This window comes from Phragmites australis, chromosome 13 (genome assembly GCF_958298935.1).
Source record: "Phragmites australis chromosome 13, lpPhrAust1.1, whole genome shotgun sequence".
Taxonomy (NCBI): domain Eukaryota; kingdom Viridiplantae; phylum Streptophyta; class Magnoliopsida; order Poales; family Poaceae; genus Phragmites; species Phragmites australis.
In genome coordinates, this window is record NC_084933.1 from 3,898,629 (window position 1) to 3,908,865 (window position 10,237).

The 10,237-nt window shown below is 41.6% G+C and overlaps 1 protein-coding gene across 1 annotated transcript; it reads left to right on the forward strand.

The window, feature by feature from the left end:
• The first annotated feature begins 7,618 nt into the window (after positions 1-7,618).
• On the forward strand, positions 7,619-9,125 carry LOC133888402 (uncharacterized). Its single transcript, XM_062328624.1, has 2 exons — positions 7,619-7,921; positions 8,028-9,125. The coding sequence occupies exon 2, from the start codon at positions 8,148-8,150 to the stop codon at positions 9,123-9,125; it is 978 nt and encodes a 325-aa protein (XP_062184608.1). The 5' UTR covers positions 7,619-7,921; positions 8,028-8,147.
• The last annotated feature ends 1,112 nt before the right edge of the window (positions 9,126-10,237 follow it).

Sequence of the window (10,237 nt, forward strand, 5' to 3'; positions counted from 1 at the left end):
GATACATAGATACCCAACACTAGATTACCAATATCTTTACTAAACCTCTAGATACCACTAGGTTTGCTTTTCTAAGGGGAAAGCTTGGAGTGTTCCATCCCTATGGCATTGTGTGAGGGAGGTGTTGGGGAATGATCTTACGCACCCCTTCAGATCCTGAGGCGAAATCCACTGGTAGCTGTTCAATGACGAATAATACAGTTGTTTCAGGGAGCGCGGGCGAAGCATCTAGCGGGCCTTCGGACGGAGACAGAAGGTTGACCTGCGGTGCCAAGTATCAGTGCAGGAGAAGCCTCTGGCGGGACCTCGAACGGAGACCGAAGGGTAACTCAGGACGCAGCGTCGAGGCTGGTTGAAGGTGCCCTAAGGGCCCATGTGCGGCTGGCTTTATGGGGACTCGGACGAAGGCGCGCATCCGTCGAAGCCCGTATAGCGGTCTAGGGTATAATTGGAAATGTGCAAATGTACTCAATGGTACCAAAATACCACTGAATATGCCGAGAATGTGACAGTTAGAGGGGTAATGCTGTAAATTATGGTGTAAAGTAGTTGAGTACGGGCTATAAATAGGCCGGCACTGTAACTGGTGGGACAAAGAAAAAAGAGACTACTCATACTCATCTCCCCATAAATATGTGTTGCATCTCGCCGCCTTCAGCTCTTTCTCTCTCTCTGGGCTAAAGGCTTCCCCTGGTTTGGTGACTTTGTAACCAACAGGAGGGTTCTCATTTTCTAATAAATTTCAAAAATAAAAATAAAAATATAACGAGCATTTTACTTTATACATGTATGTTTCTTGAAGCCATGTTTATGCCACAAGGTTGTTGCACTTTCATATCTATTCATGTAGTTGTGTAGTTTGAGTCATTACTTTTTAATCAGAATGAAAACTTCAATTAAACATTATCATGGTCAAACTTACTTGATTGCTTTGATCTTGTCTAAAATGAGCTGAAAGTGATTTGTCAAGTTATGTGCTAAATGCTGAATAATAGTTGATAGGCAAAAGATCAAGGAATTTATGCATTGTCGCACTTCTTCTTTACAATTCTTATCATTGCACTTTGATATGAAATCCAAGAAGTTGTGTATGACTGAAACCATTGACCTTAAGCTTCTAATTGTCATTTGACATAGGCTTGGCATAGTTGAAAAGTAAGGCTAATGGTGTATATAATTTCTTGCAAATGAACTATTTCTTATATGCCTTCAAGCAATGAATAAATTTCTTCAAGCTCAATGAAATGTTGAAGTCTCCATGTTTCTAAGATTTAAGTAGTAGAGTTTGGGAGACCATGCCTTGCAAATAAATTATTATGAACACTTGATGAGTCATACTTACACTACATTTTTACATGTGTAGATGGGTTGGTGCAATTATTTTTAATAGCATGGCTTGGTCGAGTTGTTGCTTCATATGTGGATGACTTATAATGCACGTTATAAAAAAAATGAAAAATATGCACCTCTTTTGAATGGTTGATGATTCCGTTGTCACCATGGGGAAGAGAGAAGAGTGATATGAGTGATCCTATTCTTGGTTCGGCTTCGATTGGTTTGGCTTTGGCTTCAGGCTTTTTGCAAATGCTTCTTATCTAAGTGATATTGTTCTTGCTTGTCTTTGGCTTTTGATCACTTATATATGTCAATTGGTTTTTGTGCTTCAACTCTTTCGTCGGTTCTCAGGTATGTTGTCAATAGACTCATCAAGGAGGAGATTGAGAAATCAAGTGGAGATGTACCTTGGTTTTCTTGTGATGAGTCATTGACGATATTTTTATTGAGTTGAATTTGGTTTGCATGAGCATGTCTATGTATTACAATGCATGATTATGTTTATGACTAACCGGAGTTGGAGAGAAATGGCATTGGAATTTTTATCTCTGAGCCAGAAAAAATGCACTCACCGGATGCTCTAGTGCTTGGAAGTTTGACCACACTGAATAGTCCAGTGTTCAGAAGGTCTCACACTAGAGCTTTCCAATTCATAAGTGAAAATTGAAGAGTTCACTGGATGGTCCGGTGTTCAAGTAAGGTGTACTCCGGACTATTTTCCAGGAGGTGTGTCAATGTGTGTCTGGTGTGGTTGTACACACTGGGTGATGAGCAGGTGAGAGCATTGGATGCTTCACTGGAGCATTTTCCAGTAGATTCCCTTTTGGCTCAGTGGAGAGAAGCTTTGTATACACTGGATGGTCCGGTGATTGAAGGTGTGAACACCGAAGTCATCGTCAGAGCTTTTTCCAGAAGGTTTTTCGGAGGAGTGGAGATGTATACACACCGGATGGTCCGGTGATTAGAGACTGTACACACTGAAGTCATTGCCAAAGCTTTTTCCAGAAGGTTTTCGGCTTGACAGAGAGAAGGATATGATGAGTAAGAAGTTATGTTTCACCAGTACCAATATCTCAAACAGAACAACCTATCCCAACAACATTCCTCACAAGAGCATTGTCCCAGCACACAAGTAAAAGTGGTCCAAAAGCCAGAGAAGGCGCCCAATATCAGTACTAAGGCTAAAGAGCTAGTGACATGTTGGAAATGTTTTGCACCATGAACTCCCAAGCACAAATTGAAATGCAAGCTTTATCAAGGTTCTACCCATGCCATAACATTAGATCCTGAGGAGATCCAGCACCTAGAGAATGATTCAGAAGAACAGCAAAGCTATGACTTAGATGGTCAACAACAAACTCCAGCTTTAGTGTAGATATCAAAACAAGTAGCGCAAGACACTAGAACTGTGGCTACATTTTTTTTACCACTTGTGGTAGGAGGAAAAAGAGCTATTGCCCTGGTGGATAGTGGGAGCACGCATAGTTTCATAGATGTCACCTTTGCCAACAAGGCATGCTATCATATATATCCAACATACCACCTTGCAAGCAGTCACAGTTGCTAGGGGAGGAGAGTTATACTCAGGGGGTTGTATTCCACATTGCCCATATCAAGTGCTTAAAAAGAGATTTCATAACCCTTTTTAGTTACTTGAGTTAAATAGTTATGATGTTATACTTGGATGCGATTGGATTTGTATTCACAATCCTATTGGGATTAATCTAAAGGAAAGAGTGATATCTATTACTAAGGATGGTAGACAGGTGTGCTTTGAGATTGCATTCAGAGGGACTATGAAAGTGAAATTGAGTTACAAAAATTTGACAAGATGATATTTAAGGGAGTTATGGGATATATATACTCCACATCAAGGTCATTAACACTAAAGGCACAACAAAGAACTTTTAGAGTAAGGAAATTAATGAGATCCTGGAAGAATATAGTTGTGTGTTTACTGAACCAGTGGACTTACCCCTAATGAGGGGCTGTGTCCACACCATACCTTTAAAGCATGGGTGTGTGCCTCCCAACTTGAGGCCATATAGAATGCCACATTATCAAAAAGATGAAGTGGAGAGGTTAGTCAAAGAAATGCCGAACCAAGGAATCATACAACCCAGTGAAAGTCCATACTCCTCTTCGTCCATTTTAGCAAGAAAGAAATATGTTTCTTGGAGATTCTATGTAGATTATAGACACCTGAATAACCAAACAATTAAAAACAAATTTCCAATTCCAGTAGTGGACGATCTTTTTGATGAATTGAATGGAGCTAAGTACATTTCTAAGTTGGACCTTAGTTATGATTCCATCAAATCCTCATGAATGAAGAAGATATCCATCAAATAGCATTTAGAACTCACTTTGGACACTTTGAGTTTCTTGTGATGCCCTTTGTTCTAACCAATGCAACAGCTACATTTTAGACCATGATGAATGGAGTTTTTGCTGAATTTCTCAAAAAGTTAGTGCTCATATTCTTTGATGACATATTGGTGTACAACAAGACTTGGGAGGAGCATAAAAGACATCTAGTTGTAGTGCTGCAAGTGTTGCTAGCAAATAAGCTCACTGCAAAAAACAAGTGTGTATTTGGGGTACAGGTTGAGTGTTGGGGCATGATATCCATGAGCTTTGTAAATGGATTTGGAGTCATATGCATGCAAGGTCACTACATGATGTGTTAAGGAAAAACTCTTTTTCATGGGGTTCAAATCATACCAAGGCATTTGAGGAGATAAAGAGGAGACTGATCTCAGCACTAGTACTTGCATTGCCAAAATTTTCTCAACCATTCATATTAGAAAATGATATTTGTGGTGTGGGTATTAGGGGCAGTGTTGATGCAAGGAGGTAGGCTCATAGCTTATTTCAGTAGGGCTTTGGGACCTAGGTCAGCTGCACTGTCAACTAATGACAAGGAAGCACTTGCCATTTTGGAAGCGGTGAAGAAATGGAGACATTATTTCATGGGGTCCAAACTTATCATTATGACAGATCAAAAGAGCCTTAAATTTATCACTGAGCAAAAGCTTTTTGAAGGCATACAACACAAGCTGATGTTAAAGTTGTTATAGCTGAATTATAAAATAGAATATAAGAGTGGCAAGAGAACAAGATAGCTGATGCTCTATCTAAGGTTGGACACTTCTGTTTAGTTATCTCTAGTGTTCAACCACTATGGGTGACAAAGGTAGTGAAGAGCTACACTGATAATCACAATGTCAACAATTACTAACCCAGTTGTAGTGACTCTTGATCCAAATTCAAATTATGCCTTGCATACAAACATTCTTATGTACAAAAGAAGAATACATGTTGGGAAGGATTCAACCATCCAAAATCACATTATTGCAGCCCTTCACACATTAGCCATAGGAGGGCATTCAAGCATTGCTTCCACTTACCAAAGAGTGAAAAGGCTTTTCCATTGGAGCTCAAGAGGTCAGTGGAAAACTTTGTTACATCATGTCCAGTTTGTGAAACAGTAAAAGGTGAGTATTGCCATTACCCTGGTTTGTTAGAGCCTTTACTAATACATGATATGGCATGGACCCACATAACTATGGACTTCATAAAAGGATTGCCAAAATCCAGTGGTAAGGATGTGATACTAGTAGTGGTTGATAGGTTGACCAAAACTCACATTTTATTGCTTTGGCTCATCCATTCACAACTATAACTATAGCCCAGACATTCATTGATCAGATTTTCAGATTGCATGGATTACCAATTGTTATTGTATCTGATAGGGACAGGATTTTCCTAAGTGAACTTTGGCAGTCTTTACCCAAATCCTTGAGAGTGTCATTGAGGTTCAGCTCAGCCTACCACATCCCCAAAGTGATGGCCAAACCGAAAGGGTCAACCGATGCTTAGAGACATACCTAAGATGCATGACTTTCAATGAGCCAAAGAGATGGTGCAATTGGTTGGCTCAAGATGAATGGTGGTACAATACTAATAATCATACCTCTTTGATATGTACACCTTTCCAAGAACTATATGGTTACCCACCTCCACTCATTAGTGTGGTTGATATACCATGACCAGAATCAACTGCCAGGGAGTTTTTGGCTGACAAGCAAGGTATGATCTAGGAATTGGAGGAAAACTTAGCATAAGCACATGCAAGGATGAAGAAATATGTTGACCTGAGGCACACTAAAAGGACATTCCAAGTAGGGGACATGGTTTCTTTGAAGATGCAGCCCTATAGATAGACTGCCTTTGGACTGAGGAATTCTCTCAAGCTAGCAACTAAGTACTATGGTCCCTTGCTAGTTCTGCAGAAAATTGGTAATGCGGCCTACAAATTTCAGCTACCACCACATGCCCAGATCCACCATGTGTTCCATGTGAGCCAACTCAAGAGACACTTTGGCACACATGTTGTTCCTTGTGAAGAATTGTCACTGGTGGACTCTCATGGATGCATTCAAACTTCACCTGTTGCTGTCATGGAAATTCGAGCTATCCCCAGAAATGACACACCTGTTACCCAATGCTTAGTGCAATGGGAGAATCTTCCCATTGAAGATGCTACTTGGGAAGATAAAACCTTCATTAAGAGCACATTTCATGGGTTCTACTGGAGTACAATTAAAGCATGATGGTCTGAAGCTCATATTCAGATGATCAGTAGGAGGTTCCGATCAACACTGACGCTTGAGGTCAAGTGTCTTCACTAGTGCTTGCTGTCGGATTGGGGAATTGCATCTACTTGTGGAAATCATACATCAGTCACTCTGAATTCTGAACCAACATGATTATGAACGCCCGGAAGAAACTCAATTCTATTGCACTTCATTAGGTGTGTTTGGTTTAGGAGATAGGGTGGGATGGGCGAGGACCATCCTTATTTTTGTGGTGGTTGGTTCGAGGTCAACATGGGATAGGATTGCCCCTAAGAGGGAATATACCCTCAGATCCAAGATGAGTCTATCCCCAAAAATTTGATGGACAAAGTCATCCCCATTCGCACGTCTTCCGCTCACGTCCCACATGAGTCTGGGACTGATCCATTAGTTGGCCAAATTGCTTAAAAAATTCCCTCATTCTTCCCTCTTTTATAAATTCAAAAGGTAAACTTCTGAAGCTCTTAAAATCACACTGATTTTTGTGCTCGTAGAATAAATAACAGAGAACCCATTTTAATTGGTTCCAACTACAAATCTCTTACAAAAATTTAAATGAAAATTTCCCAAATCTGACTACTTTTGTACTTAGCTTGAATTGTTAGGGCATAAATTTAATTCCCAAAAATCAGAAAAAAAATTCATGAATGTTTATCTAAAGTAATATACTAATTTCTAAAATTATTGATAACCCTAAGTTACATGGAGAATTTTAGTGCTTAGTGTGTGCAGTGCATATATAGATGGAGGTGATCATATCCTAAACTTAGCAACTCTACAAAGAGGTGACTACATCCAACTTGTTCATTCCATCCCTCTAACCAAACAAAAAAAGAACCATCTCATCCCACTTCATCCCCTGAACCAAAAAAAAAAGACTCATCACATCCATCTAACCAAACAAAAAAAAAAAGATCATCCCATCTCTAAAAACAAGAATGATCCTATCCCATCTCATTTTACCTCTCAATCAAACACATCCTAAGTTTCACTTCAGGTATCGTTTCCTAAGGCCCGGTAATTTCTTTTTTTTCCCTTTCTTTTGTGATTGAACTGTAAGGGCATGTACCAACCATCGTCAGTTTGATACTTTGAATGCTCAGTTGGTGTTCTTTCTTTAATCAAGTAGGTTTCAACTAGTCCCAAATTATGTATGTTGTGAACATGTATCATCGTGTTCATTCTCTTTGTTGCCAAGGGTTATGCAAAGGTCTTCTCTTAATTTCTAGTCAAAATATAGTAAGCACATGTTATCTCGGCATGAAATAACAAAGCTTTCAATCTCTCCAAATACCAAAAGGATAGCAACAAACTTCGATTGGCTGAAATTCTACGGCACATTCAAATCGCTGGGCACCTAACTCGTAACAAAGTCTAGAGCAACATCAACCCACGGGAATGTACCTATATTTGTTTGGAATTGGCATGAATGAAATCGTATACCTCAATTTTATGTTGCAGCCTGATAGCTCAATGTTGGAACTAGATTCGAATTCCATGTTTGGCGACGTAATTCGCAGAAGATAAACAGGTGAATTTTGTGTTCGCCCAGAAATAGTTGCGAATTCCCACAGTTAAAACAGGCCCAATAGACTAAGCACTGAACATAAAGAAGAAAAATAGAAGGTAACCCAACTGGCTCAATTCAGCCAAAAGTTGGAGAGGAAAACCCTAGATCCTTCCCGCACCCGTAAAAGAGCCTAGGGCGCCGCTCCATCCCCAAACACGCGAGGGGAGAATTTTCTTTTCATCCTCCCCATTCCCCCAACTCCTTCGATGGCTTTTGTTTTGCCTCTGGTCTTCTTATCAGGCTGCGCGATCAAAATCAAATCCAAATCCTGGTTGTTGTAGGTGGATTTGCTTCGAATAGCTGGATTTCCTAGTTGGCTTCGCTGCCGGGGAGCGCATCTGACATCAGGATAGGAGCTGCCGTCTGTATGGTCCAGGTACTTTCAGAATTGGTGAATTCGTTCATGTTTATTTCTTTCTGGTTGAAGGCGCGTGCATCAAGATTTGTTCTTTTGAATGTCGGCGCCTTTCTCTCTCTGTCAGAATCAGGAGGAGGCCACCGAAAACTAGAGATTGCAATGGTGAGTCCGCTGCGGCGGTTTGTGTACGTATCTGGTCGCGGAGGGCCAGAACCCGTGCAATTTGAACCTGCACCGAATCGACATGTCGCGCTTCTTCTCTCCGAGATCGCAGCTGACTGCGGCTGCGGCGATCGTGGAAGCTCGGCTGCCTCGCCCCTCCATGACCTTCTACGACCCCTCGTCGGATCACTGTAGCGGGTCCATGCACTTCATGCTCCTTGACCGCGACAAGGTGCTCGCCACGGACCAGACGGGCCGCGCCTCCGTCTACCACGCCGGCCTGCACGCCTTGCGCACCGCGCCCACCCTCACCAGACCCAAGCACCGGCCCGTGTCCGTCGCCGTCGGGGACAGCAGCCTCTACGTCCTCGACTCGACCAGCAGAACGCCCGGCGGCCCTAAGGAGGAGCACTGCTTCGAGGCTCTCGTCTACGAGCGCGGCCGCCTCTACAACGATGTCTTCTGGGAACATGACTGGTGCTGCCACTCTCTCCCGACGCCGCCCTACCGACCCTCCGCAATCCACGCCTACACGGTGTTCGGCGGCTCGGACTTGTGGGTGTCCACGGAGGACGAGGGCACCTACTCGTTCGACACGGCGCGCGGTGCCTGGGCCAACCAGGGACACTGGAAATTGCCGTTCCGGGGCCTTGCCCACTATGTCCCCGAGTACAAACTCTGGTTTGGCCTCTCCCGCAGTAACAGTAAGGGCCGACACAATCTTTTCTGTGCCTTCGACCTCGCCACCGCTGCCAAGCGGCAGTCGACCCCGGTCCCACGCAATGCCTGGAAAGACCTCTGGCCGCCCAAGGAGTGGATGCCAGATACATCCTTCCTCGTGCACCTGGGCTCCGCCAGGTTTTGCATTGCCAGGTTCTTCGGGAACTATCGTAGAGATCACCCATGCCAGATGGACGCTGATGCGGAGCATGAGACGCTCGCTGTTTTCACCGCCGTAGAGGTGCAGCCGTGCGGCAAGACAGGCAAGGGACTTCAGATGATCAAGTACAAATCCGAATGTTACAACCTCGGTGGCGGCATCGACCAGTGGGTGCTTTGACCTAGAATCCAATCCAATCCCCGTGTAACGCAACGCAATAAAAGGACAGTCAAGTCTTCATTTTTTCTTTAGTCAATGATATAATATGCCCGTTTTCAGACGACAACCAATTTTTAGTTATTACTATATGGATGTCTCTTTTCTTTTTTCTTTTTTTCCCTCTCTAAACCTCGTTGTAGGAAATCCCGCCGAAAGGGCACATATATTTTTTTTGGCATATGTTATATTTTTTAACAGTAAGCAAGTACCATGCTCATACTTAGTGTTAGTTGCTTTCTAGTTGTTTTTGTTATCGCCTGGTACACAGGACTTTTGGACTTAGGTATGTACTTGTTCAGTTGTGTCGTTTTAACACGTAGCTAGTTCCTGTATTCGTCGTCGGTGAAGACAAATGAATGTAGTGGATGGTTACATTTTAACTTATTATTTGATTATCTTCATCTTTTAATTTATTATTTGTTTATATTTCTCGTATGCGAAGCATGATATGTATATCTATGTTGAAGTTATCTTTCAATTATGCATGATTTTGATGCTTAATATTTACTTTTTCGTAGTTTACTTGAATCTTGAATTAAGAAGTGAAGAAAGTGATATATGTCATTGTGTAGTTGTTCTTTATTAGAGTATGTAATTCTTGAAGTATTATGCATATCTTCGAAGTTATGTTGTTAGCTATGCATGAAGAATGTTGTTCATATGTATCTCATGCATTGAAAATTATATCGATGTTTTATGGTCGTGACTGTACCGGTACAACACCGTATATTACCTGAGCAATGGTACAATGCACACCCTTACGTTATCTAAGAAGGTGTAAGGGTGGGGAAGAGCATGACATGAGCATACATGTGTATTCATATAGATATCTTTACTTTAATTGTATCGATGTTGATGTTTATTTTGCAAGAAAGTTTTTATTACCGTTTTGGATGGTACTGTGATGGCGGATCATAGCTAGTGGATGATAGCACATGGTTGCTATTGTATTTGTTTTTCTTAATTAATTTCTATAGATATTGTTAACATGTTCATCTTATTACCTTTGTTTAAGATGAATGTTTAATTAATTATAGCTAAAGAGCTTATTAAAGCAATTCACTTGTTGAGAT